The following is a 15,356-nucleotide window of genomic DNA, read 5'->3' as shown; positions in this document are numbered from 1 at the left end:
AACACTAAGGATAGACATATTATTCTAAAAGAAGTTATTCTTGTGTGATCAGTAATCTTACATAATATCTCATCAATTTTCTTATAGAAAACTCAGTATACATATTCTAATGCTTTATTTTTTTCTATATATTGCAGTTTATATATATATATATATATATATATATATATATATATATATATATATATATATATATATATATATATATATATATATATTTGCTTTACTTTAAAAAAGATTGATAATTTACTTATTTTGTATTCTTCCTTAGGCTTCACGAAATATTTGTCTTCAGAGGAATGCGACATATTCGATCCGGCCCACAGGAAAGTATGCCAAGACATGACGCATCCTCTTACGCATTATTACATCTCAGCTTCTCACAATACATATTTGCTTGAGGACCAACTGAAAGGACCATCCAGTGTCGAGGGGTATATACGGGCACTTGGTAGCGGTTGTCGTTGCGTAAAAGGTAAGCATTTATTTTTTTATACTAGTGGATACAGTTTAAAGCAGTAGTTCCCAACCTACGTGGACTAATGACATTCTTTACTATACGTCGGCGACATCACGACAAACTTGATTTTTTTAAAAAAAATAAAATAATATAAATTATAATAGTGGCTTACGCAGAGTTCCATCGAGCGAATTTCAAGCACTCCATCCCATATCCTTTCAGAACATGCATTTTTTTGTATATATACAGGGTGTTTCAAAACAACACCAACGTTTGGGAGGTGTTTCCTGACACCAAGATAAGACGAAAAGTATAGATCAACCTGAATGTAAAAGCACTTTCTTTAGACGCTGTGACCACACAGGATTTTTCTCATCTTTCGATTTTTTTTTTTTTTTTTTTGTTTTTGTTTCTTTCTTTGAGCACAACAATTAGTAAATATTTCCCGATAGTTGTGGCAAATCGAAACAATCATTATTTAAGAATCTGCGTCTTTAATTTCCCATTGTCGCAATTTTTTGCACGATGTTTTTAGAACACGGAAATTATGTTTTCAGAACACAACTAAATTGTTTTAGAACATTACTTCAATAATTTCGGAGCGTACCGCCTTTTCAAAGTTATCCTATCAACCATATTTTGTAACCGCGGTATGATAATTACTAAACACATACTTTAGAAATTTTAAACTAATCAATATGAAACAATTTGATAGTCTCTTTCTTTAAAATAAAACGTTTGCGTGTGCTCCAAACAACATATTTTAATTAAAATTTACCAAATATATTTTGGTTTAAGCCTTTGATAGGAATAAGAAAATGTTTGAATATTGTGTATGTAACCAACTGGATATCGGGTCGCTGTTCGGGCTGCCATTTATTTATAACCAATTCGTCGTCTCTGTTCGGGCGGATATTTATTAGTAATCGCCTGATAGCAGTCTGTCCTTCTCTGTCCTCCAATGGGTATTTGCTGGAGACCTAGACTTACCTGGGTTGGACGATGAAGGACCTCTCCAAGAAGGGATTACCAAATCGTTTCCAAATTGGTTGTCGCTCTCAATGATGAGATGAGCATTAGGTTCGGATGTCTCGTCTCGAAGACCTCACGGACGATCAGGCGGTCATCCAGACCATAACGCATACAAATATAATTCACACATACAACGAAAACACACTGGGTTAATGACACTATACTTATTTATTAGAATACTATTAAAAGAAGAACGAAGAGAAATGATCACAACAATTAACATTATTTATATATATATATATATATATATATATATATATATATATATATATATATATATATATATATATATAATTATTTTCGTTATCACAATCGCACTTTGCCTTTCACTATATTGTAGCTCTTTATCACTTTGATTTATATATAAAAAATTATAATTGAGATTTCACTATAAATGCTTCTCTCACACCATTGACGCACTTGGGGGATTAGCACTGGGAAAAAGTTGCCGGGATAATCCCACGTAGTAATCTAGTTGCTGCTCCAAACAATCCTGAAGAGTTGAGATGAGTCTTCAGCAAAATAACACAATTTCCAAAGTGTAATATTAATGTTGGAGGGCGCGTTTATAACATACGCACAAGGTATGTGAACCTGGGACTTCACTAGTTGGGGCTATCCTTTGGGGCTGCACACAATTTCGGAGTCAAACTCCTCGAGCGCAAAGGTTCGAGATACGAGCTGCAATGGTTGACTGAAGAGTGTTGGCAGTTCATTCTAAAAACCACTCAGTTAAGTCACCTGTATGCACATGCAAACAAAATACGTAAAAGAATTTGTTAATTTTAGTCCACTGGCCACGATGCACGAGACATTGCGATAATTTGGGCGTGTAAAAGTACAGATAAGGAACTGCAAAAGCGATGAGGTTGGCGTGTCTCTGGTGTATGAACATCTGGTCAGCTAGTATTTCCATAAATGATTAAAGAAAGCACTTAATTCAGTTCCAAATAACTGCAGAATATCTACTGTGCATATTAATAAGTCAGGGAGAAACACTGAAAAGGTTCGTCAATCACTGAAATGTTCTCACCAAAAAGCAATGTTTTAAATATATATGATAAAACATTGAGAGACTTCTTTGTCCAGTTGCGTCGGAAGGAAGAAATTCCCACCCGAAGAAAAAACTTATTTGCGTCGCAAAATAAAGTATAAATCGAAAATAATCATCACTGTCTTTACGAAATACACAGAACGTCCACAAAAGACACTTCTATAACCTGGTAGCGGTTATATGTTTATGACTTTGTATGAGTATCGAATATGTATCAGCTTGTATATTAATTTCTTGCTTTCCACATATAACACTACAACAATAGCATTCAAAGAACGAGTGTTACGAAGATTCATGTCATAAGTTGGCGTGGGAGACCCGGGTTCGATTTCTGGCGGGAGTTCATGTGGTTCGGATTCCACGTTAATCAGTAGGTCCACGTCTCATATAGCCTCGCTGCTGAATGGGACGCTAAACAAAAATCAACAACAACAACTCATGTCATAAGAATTGGGTTCTTGGCTCTCTTTCATTTTAGTTTATATGAGTTTGTGGTGTCTAGCATCATTTCCGTGGATATCCTGCGGGTTTCCTGCTTATTCCAACAATGCACATTAGTATATTCATTTTTAACTGGCCGATGCAGCATACATATAAACATGAAAACTAAATTCCGCATATCATACAATGCGACAAAGAACAATGAACTGGCGACATAAAGCAAACTTTGAAATTAGGAACATAGTGTGAAGATTGAGGTCACTGCTAAACTAACCCAATTGCTTTCACTGGATAACGTAGCATCACATGCTTAAAATCCCTTTAATTCCCTTGGGATGGAAAAGCCTTACCTCTCTATTTCTTCTCTCTCTCTCTGTCCTCGGAGCGTACATAGAAACAGAGTCTAGGAGAGAGCGGAACAAAAAGTGAAAAAGATGGAGTGGCACTTGACAGTGGACAATTAGTCTACAATCGAAGCACCTGGAGAACCATAGACTAAACTCAGGAACGTATTTTTATCACTCTCGAATGGAGTGACGAGATGTCTAGTCGATCGAGACTACCCTGCTCCGTGTATGCATTTTTAGATTTTGTTTCCCAAATATTAGAATAGCATTAGAATATATATGCTTTGTATAAAATCACCATTACACTGCTTCGGACTCTAACATTGACGTAGATCTTCAGTCTTCTGGAAAATCTCCTATATAGGCCTATTTATTTGATATTTTGGTATGTGCAGTTCGGCGGCCTTACAGAAAACAGCATTCTCTCAGAATGTCAAAATTTACAATTAAAAACATTGTTGTGATTAGTTCTAGTACATTACTAAGTAAAGTTCTCATTGATCTGATGTTAGAAAGTATTTCTGTCTGTTTAGTTTTTTACCTCACATCTTAACCCTTATCCGGGCAACCGGAGCCTCCCAGGTCCAGTAACTTCATTTTTCTAAAATTTCTCAATAAACATACATATTTCGAAGACATAAAATACTGAATTCTTCTATCTTTCGTCGAAGTTAAAATCATGAACATATCGAGTTGGTAAAGCTAATGTTTTTTTTTTAATTTGAAAATCTTTTCCTGACGTAACCGGGCAACCGGGGCCTAGGAGGTCCCGTATAACTTTAGTGAAATTCCTGTCAAATATTAGATCAAATTGTCACATAATTATATATTGAACACGTGACTATTGTAATCTTTAGTCGGAACAGTATGCGGCAACAGACATTGAATTTTGAGTGTTCTGCACTTAAAATATATACTGGGCCTGACAGGCCCCGGTTGCCCGTTTACGTTACAAAAATGTCTGGACCGGATTTGCTATTCTGTTTGGCTTACAAAAGCGTGACACGAAGTTTCGCTACTTGACAAAAATATATACCGGTACATTCTAGACTAGTCTAAACAGTAAGTGACAATAGGCATTGATTTTGTGTATTCTGCACTTAAAATATATACTGGGCCTCACAGGCCCCGGTTGCCCGTTTACGTTACAAAAATATCTTGCCCGTATAAGGGTTAATATTCGTATACGCTTTGGTACGCAATATTCTTGGCTTGGCAAGAGAAAATTAACACAAGAAATCATTTGCTTACTACAAAGTGGTTAATTTCTTCTGGTTCTTGTTTTGAATAGGAAGATTATTTCTAATTACTCTGATTATATTTTTCTGCTCCTCTCTGATTGTAAATTGCTTACATGTTGATTTTCATGACTATTGCGTCTTTATTGGTAGTTTCGTGGTTCTGAGAAGGGCCGGAATTCTTGGTGAGTTCTTCTGTTATGATATTCTTCTTATTATTATTTTTTGTTTCGTTCTTTCTCCGTGTTTATATAGGATCGACGTTCCCGTCTTTCAGTCTTTTTCTCCACTCCCCATTATCCTGGGCATCTTGTGTTCTCCGTTCCCACTCCCTAAAATCATGTTGTATCTCGTCATTTCATCTCATTTTGGTCCTTTTCTTTTTTTTTTTCCTTTTACATGTTACCTGCAGCTTTCCAATTCTCTCTCCATCATAATTGTTTCTTCGTTCTACATTTCCCAGACATCTCAGCTGCAAATCTTGAAATTTTTTATTCAAGATCCCACCTTAACAGTGGCTCTTATATATATGTTTCTTGTTCTTCCTTCCTCGTCATATAACGCATCTATCTCATCATTGTCATTTCTTTCACTTCCATCTTCTTCTTTTGGGCCATTGTGATTGCCTAGGTTTTAATACCGTACATCATTCTTGGTCTTATTACCGTTTTGTATATTCACACGACCTTTCAATCTGCAACTTTATTTCTTGTCACACAGCATCCTTCTCATCCTTCTCCAGTTTAGCCAGCTAGATTGTATTTTATGTTGAATTGCTGTATGTAATTCACCGTGCGGGTGTAGGCACGATCAAAAATACTTATAATTCAAGATTGGTAGTGACCTATCTTTGTACAGTCGTAGGAAGCTTCTGCCTTTTGTGGGTCATAGTGGGTCACGGTTAGTGGTGGGTCTCATTCGTCACGACCCACTGACTAATCTTGACCCACTTGACCAAAGACCACTGGCCCACTTCATATCTGCTGCTGCGCTGATTATTGCTTACTAAAAGGCAACTTTTACGTACGTTGAACTGACGCAAACCGTTATGGAATGAGGATAATTGGAATAAAATCTTAAAGTTTTACGTTCCACGTTTATACCTGTTAGGCTAAAAGAGACGATGATAATGAGAAATGAAGAAAGTGAGAGGAAACGGGGGAACCCCGAGAAAACCCACGAGCACAGTGTTTGTCCACCACAATATCCACACGGCGCGAGCTGGGATCGAACCAGGGACCCCAAGCACCGGAGGCGAACGCTCTACCACTGAGTCACCGCGCCCCTATGAGGATCAAGGTTGATTGATATGAGCCGATAGCAAAACATTCTCAGCCAGCCACTTTTTTCTTTCAGTTCTAGTTTAGGTCTAGTTATCTCTCAATATATGAAATAGCTTGTCTTAAAACGTTTTAAAGCTGAAGGAACGAACATTCCAATGGTATATCATACGTATGTGTTGTAAAAATAATTCGCCAAGGTGTTAACATGACCATTATTATTATTATTATTATTATTATTATTATTATTATTATTATTATTATTATTATTATTATTATTATTTCTTGACATGTAGTATTTTGTCTAAATGGATATCTCAATTTTTATTTTTTTCTTTCTATTTTCAGTGGACTGCTGGGACGGTCCTGAAGAGCCAATGGTCTTTCATGGGAATACTCTTACTTCAAGAGTTTTATTTCGTGATTGTATTCAAGTAATTAAGGAGTTTGCTTTTGCAATCTCTCCGTAAGTGTTTTACCTACACTAGTTTTAAGGCATTTGATTTAATTGAAATATTGTAAATATTAGTTGTTTACCATGGAGCATAGTTTTCATGGAGTACTTATTATTTATGATAGAGAAGTCATTCCATTTGTTCACTTAAGTCATATATCGTCGCTTTTGTGCCAAGTAAAGATAAATGTCAAAAGTGGAAAGATTAAAATATTTCACTCTTGGAATTATTAATATAGATGCAGAAAGACATATCTCTTTAAGATGTATTTCGACATCAGCACTCGTAATTGATGAGAATCATTTGCTTGTATTTAATTGCATAATGTGCTACTATGTAAATTGGAAAGCACTTTTGGCATTTACACATTTCCGTCATATAGATAACGTCTGATATGCAATAGTGCATTAGTTATAGAGAAGACGAAGTACTTGTTGAAGAACCCGAGACTGCATTCGCTAAAGCAACACCATCAATAATAAAAATACAGAGAAGGTTAATAAATATAAATTCTTAACCCGAAAGTGGACTCTAAACAATTAATGGGGCAAAAGGGCAGACCGAATAACAGAGAAACCAGATAGGCCTATTAAAAACATACGTGTTACACCAAAACCCGCTGTTAGTTATATTTTCTGATCTATCAACACGACAGTACTTTGTAAATTGCTATATACTGTATTGTAACTTTTGAAAATCTATTATAGAAAGGAAGGAAATCCAAGAATAAAACTACTGTGCATATTTTAGGATACATTTTATAATACCTAAGTTAATTGTACGAAGCATAAAATGGTGCACACTCTACAATATAAATGCATACAATTTTAAAACAAGCAATATATTAATATAAATGGTGGGCCTAATTCTTAGGAAAAATATGATTTCGACATATTTTACTGTTTCTTGATAAATGATAACACATATACGAAAAGGGAGGTGCAGATCTAGTTTGAATAAGTCAGCTACATACATAGCCTAAATTCAAATTAATTTATCCACAAAGAAGAAACAGTTACGGGAGACATCCATACTAATCTGAATTCCAGACATCTATACTAATTCTATTCCGATGGTTGAAATCTATATATTTGTAACACTTCTTTTGACTTCAAAGATTACATTGTCCCTTCTGTGATTCACTTGTAGCTTTCGATTATATTTTTGCTCTTGATTATCCTGTACTGCTTTACATTCCTCTATTCCAAATTCCATTCTTATGTCTATTGAGAACATTTCAGTGATCTTCAGTAGATTTCTCAGTTAGTTTTTCGTGTCCCCATACAGTTGGATATCATCCATATGCATTAGGTGCGTTATTTTTATTTCTATTTGTTTGCTTTTGTATTGAATCCATACTTCGTGCTGTCCAGTAATTCAGGGAATGGGTTGAGTCCCAAATAGAATAGCAGCGACCTTAGGCTATCACTTTAGAATTTTCTCCTATTTTTTATATATTTTATCTCTAGTTCTGTCTGGTTATCTTTCGAATATTGTTGTTTTCTATAATTGTATCAATTTCTCATGTATTCCATACCTTCTTAAACAGTGCAAGATTTAGAAGTGTGCTATTAACTTGTATGCTTGTTAAGGTCTATGTACGCATACGTTTCTACTTTCACTATAAGGTGTATCTTAATAATTGTTCTTTACACGCCTCTCAGTATTGTCTGGAATCATTTTGCTGTTCTTCTTCTATTATTATTATTATTATTATTATTATTATTATTATTATTATTATTATTATTATTATTATTATTATTATTATTATTATTATTATTGAAGAGTTGAAAATTCAATGGAGCATCAGAAATTGCAGAAAGGGTCAGACAAAAGACACATATGGCCAACGAGCGAAAAGGAGGAGGGCGTGAAATGTGCATCGTTTACAAAGGGATCTCCAGGTAAATAAGGTTGGGAACTACTGACCTATACGTTTGTGCATATACAGATAGACGGAGGTACGAACCTGACATTGATTTTCTTTTAATGTATTTGTCAGATACTTTATTTTCTTAACAAAATACACTGCTCCACAAAACTTAAGCAACTCGAGAAAACGTGGGATAAGTGATGTGTGGTACCTATTAGACACCGGTAGAAGGCATACACATACAAAAAAAATGCACAGGCAAGGCGAGGGCCCGCTATAGTGCGTGCATAACATCGTCGCAACTGCGGTTGACAGATATAGCTACGAAGCGTACAGGACAGCACAGTTGTGCCCGAGGCTGCAAGCAGCGACTTGGTGGTTCCTGTGTGGGATATCAGGAGTAGACACCTTGGAATGGCTGGTAGACAACATTTCTGTGACGTTGACCGCGGGCGAATAATTGGGAGATTGGAATTCGGCTGATCCCAAGTGGACGTGGCGCAGGGATTCAATGTGAACAAAAGTGTAGTGTTAAGGCTATGGAGTCGCTTCCAGAATGGACATACAGTCAGTAGGCGTCACAAGGAGGTAATCCGAGGGAAACGTCGGCCGTTGATGACCGTTTTGTCACAATTGCTGCCAGTCGTGACAGTCAAGCGTCATGCTCTCAATTGACAAGTGATTTGGTTCAGGCGATGGGACAATGTGTTAGTCGTGAAACTGTTTGTCGGCGGCTCAATACATCAGGATTGTATGCCAGGAGACATGCACTGTGTGTGCCATTAAAACGAGAGCACAAAAGTGCGCGTTACACATGGTGTCAGGAACATTTTGCAGGGGGAACACCAGTGGCTGCACGTTGTGTTCTCCGATGAGTCTCGATACAGCCTGTTGCCTGATTTTAGTCGGACATTAGTGTGGAGGGAGCCAGGAAGACGCTATCACCCAAACTTCATTCCAGAACGGCCGTCCTTTGGGGGGTGGTTCCCTATAGTGTGAGGTGAGATCATGCTGGATGAGAAAACGGACCTCCATATTATGGAACATGGCACTTTGACGACACAACGGTATCGGGAGGAAATTCTGCATACACATGTGCGCAATTTCCACGAAACATTTATTCCGAACTTTCTGTTTATGGATGACAATGTCCGCCTACTCCATGCATATCTGGTGTCCGAGTATCTGGAGAGCAAAGATATTACGCGCATTGTATGGCCTGCACACTCGCCGAATTTGATTTCTATCGAACATGTGTGGGATGCTGTTGAGCGGCGAATAGAGCAGCGCAATCTGCCGCCATGCTCTCTTCCTGACCTGCGAACAACTCTCCTCGAGGAGTGGCGCCATCTGCCGCAAGACAATCAACACTCTGATTTCCAGCATGGAGGCCAGATGTCGTGTCTGTGCTTCTGTCCGTGGTGGTCACACGCCATATTGACTACCTATATTTCTCGCACAGTCCAGTTTTGCATGTCGAGGTATCGTGGTTCTGAACTTTCTGGCCATCCTATATCCTAACTGTATTATTGTCCTTCATTTGTGTTGCATTTTGCATCTGTACCGTCTTTGAGTTGATTTTACTTGGTGTAGTGATCTTGTCGTTTTATTTTCTGCTACTTCCTTCGAGTTGCTTAAGTTTTGTGGAACAATGTATTTCTTTTGTGCCTGGTTCAATTTCTCTCTCGCGTAAGGAGCTATTTTCCACTACGAGGAAAGCACATTCTTTGCGATAGAGATTGAATTGATTATAGCAAATATATTTTTAAATTGATGTATCTCGTAGGAGATAATTTATGTTTCTTTATCTTTGGTCTATAGGAGCTTTTCTTAACAAGGAAAAGCATCATTTATCATAGTGTCTAATCAACCAAATATGGGTAAATTTGTTTTTGAAAAGAATTAACAGCACATTTGCTATTGTCGTTGCCATTACTTAATGAAACTTTTTTTTTTAGCTTCGGTCTTTATTTCTTTGTATTACTCCCTTACAATGATCGTCATAAAATATATATACTGATGTGTAACACACACACACACACAAGAATACATACATACATACATACACATATGTACAGGGTGAAAGCGCAAACACTTGCGGTATCGACATTTGCGGTACTTCGAGTATCGACATTTGTGTTACTGGGACTTTTGCGGTACTATTCGAAATAGCTTCTTATTCTCCAAGTTAAAAGAGGATATTTTCGGGTGTTCAGTTAGAGGATAAGCAGACACTATCAACTGGTATACAAAGACAAAATTTTATAACACTGATGTATCCAGCAAGTTGTTCTAGGGGAGAATAACATGACTTTTTCAGGGGACTCGGGGCTTTTCTGAAGACTAAAAGCAGACTAAAAATCTTTCAGAATATAAAACCATTATTAGCTCACCATACATAGAAACCTTTCTTAGAACACCAAGAACATGTAAACCCAAATATAAGGATCAATTATACAGAAGAGTGGAAAAAACACATTTACTAGGATACATGGTAGGCACATCCGAAAGATGTAAACAAATGTTTGCTTGTGATCGAAAAAAAAAAAAACTAAATCATTATCTGTGATTGGTCAAATGCCTGTCGATGACATTTAAAGAGAACTTCTAGAAATATTTATATTTTTTTTTCTTTTATAGGTTTCATTAACAGTTTTCCAATAACTATTTGCCAGCGTTTACTTAGAGTTGAAATATAATATTTTTATTTTTTCGTTTTCAACATATTCTAATTACGAGAAAGTATTACGAAATTATCCAAAAAGCAACTTTCCTGCAGAGTGATTTATTTGTCCATTGTTATGAATATATTTAGGGATTTTTGGTCAGATCAAGCTCGTAATAACTATAAGAGACAAAGTCAAAATTAACGTTCAATGAATTAGTAATTTTTTTGCATGATTTATAATAGAATTAAATTAGTACATTAGAGATAAACACATAACACTAACACATAATGTTAGGGCAGAATGCATTCTGAGGCAGAGCCTCACCTCTGGAACTGATTTATAGTCATTTATAAGTCACAATTCCTTAAACTTCCTCCACTGATTGAAATGAAAATTACACACATTAATGTGCGTTTCCTGCTGGAACAGTGTTCTTCGAGATGTTATTGCTGCTTACTAGAAATCCAATTCGATTAATTTCGGATTACAATCATTAATATTAGCCTTCACCAAACGGAAAAATCCCTGATATATCTTACTATCTCTTGCTGGTAAGAGGACGAAGATTAACGGAACATTAATTGTTTCCTCCAAGTTACGTTTCCGTTCTTGAAATTTCGATACTGTCTGTACTTAAAACCCTGATGAAAAGTGCATATTTTTTTTCTCAGAGGTTTCGATTACACTGATAATTTCCATTAGGTGGTCCGCGTGCTCTCCTCTCATATATCCATAACCTAACAAAGTCAGCCAATCAAAATGAATCACATAATATTAGGATGTTTCATCTCCTTACCCACTTCCTTTATTATTATATTCATTCTAATTTAGACTAAGGTGGTGTGAAATGGATGATTTTGGCGCACGTTCCACGGTGTGTACCGCAAATATCCCACTGTCTAAGGGAAAGTTTTGAACAGTACAGCAAATGTCCCAGAAAAACTGGTTTTCTGATTGTACTGCAAATGTCCTGATACTGTACAGGGTAGCCCAAAACATCCAAGTAAAAAGCAATTCTAAAATAATTGCAAAAATAACACTGTAAGTCAGTAGTACAGGTGGAAGAAAAACTTCTAGGACGTGTGATGTCTACGGCCGCTATCTTGGAATCCACTATTTTGAATTAACTTCATTTTCTTAAATATAAACCATATGCTGTAATACCTTATTGTCATCTGAAATTTTCTCAGGAATTCGATTTCCTTTATCGCTTACCATAACAAAGTTATGACCGTTTTCTTTGGTTTTCACAACGTTAACCACATAAGGGAGACCGGAGCTATTTGAGTCAAGGGGCTATTTGGGTCAAACTTAAGAAAAAATGTCACTGCGAACTTAATATGCGCATTAGCACGCTGAATTTGCATTCGTCTGTGAGTCCGTTGTTAAAGGAAAGGCTGTATGTATCGTTGATCTGCTGCTTCCTTATCAGTTGCTGTAAATATGAGACTATTTTAAGCAAGGTTGCTTGCAGTACTTCATATCTTGGTCTGATATAAAATAATGTCTACATAATATAAGCTGCTGAACCTGTGTAAATGTATATATTTGTAAAATTATTAGTGTACGCGTAAAACACAACGTTCGCATGCTATAACCGCCGTCTTTGGTGTTCTCCTCTGTCTCGTGTGAAAATAGTACGTTCCTAAGTAAACGTGTGCAAAACGGGGTTACTTGAGTCGAGAAGGTTGTGGCTATTTGAGCCAATAGGGGATATTTGAGTCAGGTGTAAACTTACGTGAATATCTTTAATTTATGAATTTTAGTTTTGTATTTATGGTTCAGCCTCCTATGTGATGCATGTATGTAAAACAAAACACTTCTTTTTAGATGGTATTAACATACAAATCGAAACAAATTCAGCAAGTGGAATAATGAAGTCATGGAGAAGACCATGCAAAGTGTAACAAAAAGAGGTTTGAATTTAGGTGGAGCTTCACAGCTCTGCAATTTTCCTTTTGAAACTTTGCGAAGGAAAGTGTAGTTCGAAAGGGTGAGACTAGCTTGGGTGATAATAATGGAACAGTTCAAAGTACAAAACCGAAAGTCATAGGACATTCCACAATACTGACAAAAGAACAGGAGGAAGTTGGTGTTGCAAATTATGACTTTCTCAGAAAAAGGACTAAGCTGCACAATGAAACGAATGGTAAAGCTGTGCATCGATATGTAACAATAAATCAAATTCCGCAACCTTTGAGAAACTAGCTGGTGAAGATTGGTTTTCAAGTTTCATGAAAAGACATCCGAATTTATCATTATGAAAGCCTGAGGGATTTCCAAGAGCTCAAGCTGAGGGAGTTATTAAGGAAGCAGTGAGTCCGATTTTCAACTCTCAAAATCCATTACCTTAACGATTGATCTTAAAATAAAAACAACAGTGTATATACAATGTGGATGAAGCGAAGTCATTTCCAATAAGGAGGAAAAATTGGTGGTACTTACGTTGAGAGGCGAAAATGTCACTGTGATAGCCGCTTGGAACGCAGTTGGATAATACATCCTACGATTTATTGTTTTAAAGATCAGCGTATGAATGAAGAATTTGTGAACAATTTACCACCGGCTTCTCAAGTTTCCTTATCAGATAGTACTTACGTTAATAAAGAGCTGCTTGTTTGCTGGCCCTATTTCTTTTTTTAAACAAACAGGGCTGAGGAAAAATACTTGTTAATTTTGGAAGGACATATTTCTTACTGTTCGCTACAAGCTCTCAAATTTTGTGAGCAATATGACATTGAACTTTTGTGCTTGCCATCTCACACCACTCATGTATTACAATATTACAACCACTGGTTAGAGCAGTATATAATATCGGCTCATCAGAGCCCAGAACTTCAAGAGATAATCGAATTTTAAAATCCAGTCTGGGAAAGATATTTCAGAGAACATGAGATGTACAGGTTATGATGGAGTAACAATTCTTTCATATGCTGTATAGTGATGCAAATTCTTCTCACTCTTACATAAAATGTCAAACGTATCTCCATGAGGAAGAAGCAAAGTACAGGTCTACTTACTTCTCCCGAAAGTGTCCAACAGCTTCGCACGAAACGGAAGTTATAAATGGAGGGATCTGATAAAACCTGCTCGAAGATTAAAAGCATCAGGAAGGGACAAATAAATAGGACTATACCTTCAAGTGTTATATATGCTACACGTGATGATGATAATTAAAGTGAATACGAGAACAATGTACCATGTGGATTCTGTAAGGTGAAATATTACTCTAAAGAATCAATGAGCAAAGAAGAATGGATTCGCGGCCAATATTGTAGACAGTGGAACAATGAGATATGTGTTGGACCTTATGAGAGAAAAAAGTTTGTATGCAGCAAGTGCCTCTAGGTCACACATTTCTTGATAACTTTCATTGTCCCGCACTTCAGAAGTTCAAGAAATTAGTGATAAGTTTGTATTTTAACAAAATTATAATAATTTTCATGTACTTTGCTTTCTCCAGCACAAGTTATGATTTTTATACATTTTTATACTTACTATACATTTAATTTTGATTGACAAGACTATTCGTTAAATTGATTTTGAACATAAATCTTATTGGGAGTTCATTTTTTTATTTTAAAAGTTAAATCTAACCCTTATCCGGGCAACCGGGGCCTCCCAGGCCCAGTAGCTTCATTTTTCTAAAATTTCTCAATAACCATACATATTTCGAAGACATAAAATACTGAATTCTTCTATCTTTCGTCGAAGTTAAAATCATGAACATATCGAGTTGGTAAAGATTTTTTTAAAATTTGAAAATCTTTTCCTGACGTAACCGGGCAACCGGGGCCTAGGAGGCCCCGTATAACTTTAGTGAAATTCCTGTCAAATATTAAATCAAATTGTCACATAATTATATATTGAACACATGACTATTGTAACCTTTAGTCGGAACAGTATGCGGCAACAGACATTGAATTTTGAGTGTTCTGCACTTAAAAAATTACTGGGCCTGACAGGCCCCGGCTGCCTGTTTACGTTACAAAAATGTCTGGACCGGATTTGCTATTCTGCTTGGTCGGCTTACAAAAGCGTGACACGAAGTTTCGCTACTTGATACTTTCGATACTTACTTTTTACGATAATAAGTTTCGCTTTCGATACTTATTTTTTACAAATTAAGTATATATTTGACAAAAATATATACCGGTACATTCTAGACTAGTCTGAACAGTAAGTGACAATAGGCATTGATTTTGTGTATTCTGCACTTAAAATATATACTGGGCCTCACAGGCCCCGGTTGCCCGTTTACGTTACAAAAATGTCTTGCCCGGATAAGGGTTAAACTACAGTTTTCGTATTTTTATTTACTGAAAATTAATGCAGAAAATGTAAAACTATCCGAAGTTTCTATTTATGTTATTCTTTCAGGAGTTCTCTTTTCTCTCGTTTGATTTTACAAGTGTTTATTTCAAAGAAAATAAGTCAAACCATTCTAAGATGAATTTGTGTGTGTAAGGTATTATGTAACATATAAGAAAATTAATAATCATGTATT

The 15,356-nt window shown here is 36.2% G+C and overlaps 1 protein-coding gene across 1 annotated transcript in view; it reads left to right on the top strand.

Moving 5' to 3' along the window:
- LOC145688051 (inactive phospholipase C-like protein 2) overlaps nucleotides 1-15,356 on the top strand; it is a 662,718-nt gene that overhangs the window by 500,262 nt on the left and 147,100 nt on the right. Inside the window, exons 7-8 of the mRNA XM_081761756.1 lie at nucleotides 272-475; nucleotides 6,201-6,318. Coding sequence (XP_081617882.1) covers nucleotides 272-475; nucleotides 6,201-6,318 — 322 coding nt within the window. The remainder of the gene's footprint in view (nucleotides 1-271; nucleotides 476-6,200; nucleotides 6,319-15,356) is intronic.

Source organism: Thermobia domestica, chromosome 6 (assembly GCF_964235325.1).
Source record: "Thermobia domestica chromosome 6, izTheDome1.hap1.1, whole genome shotgun sequence".
In the NCBI taxonomy this organism is placed as follows: Eukaryota; Metazoa; Arthropoda; class Insecta; order Zygentoma; family Lepismatidae; genus Thermobia; species Thermobia domestica.
Note: the sequence above shows the minus strand (reverse complement) of the source record. Positions and strands in the feature narration are given on the sequence as shown.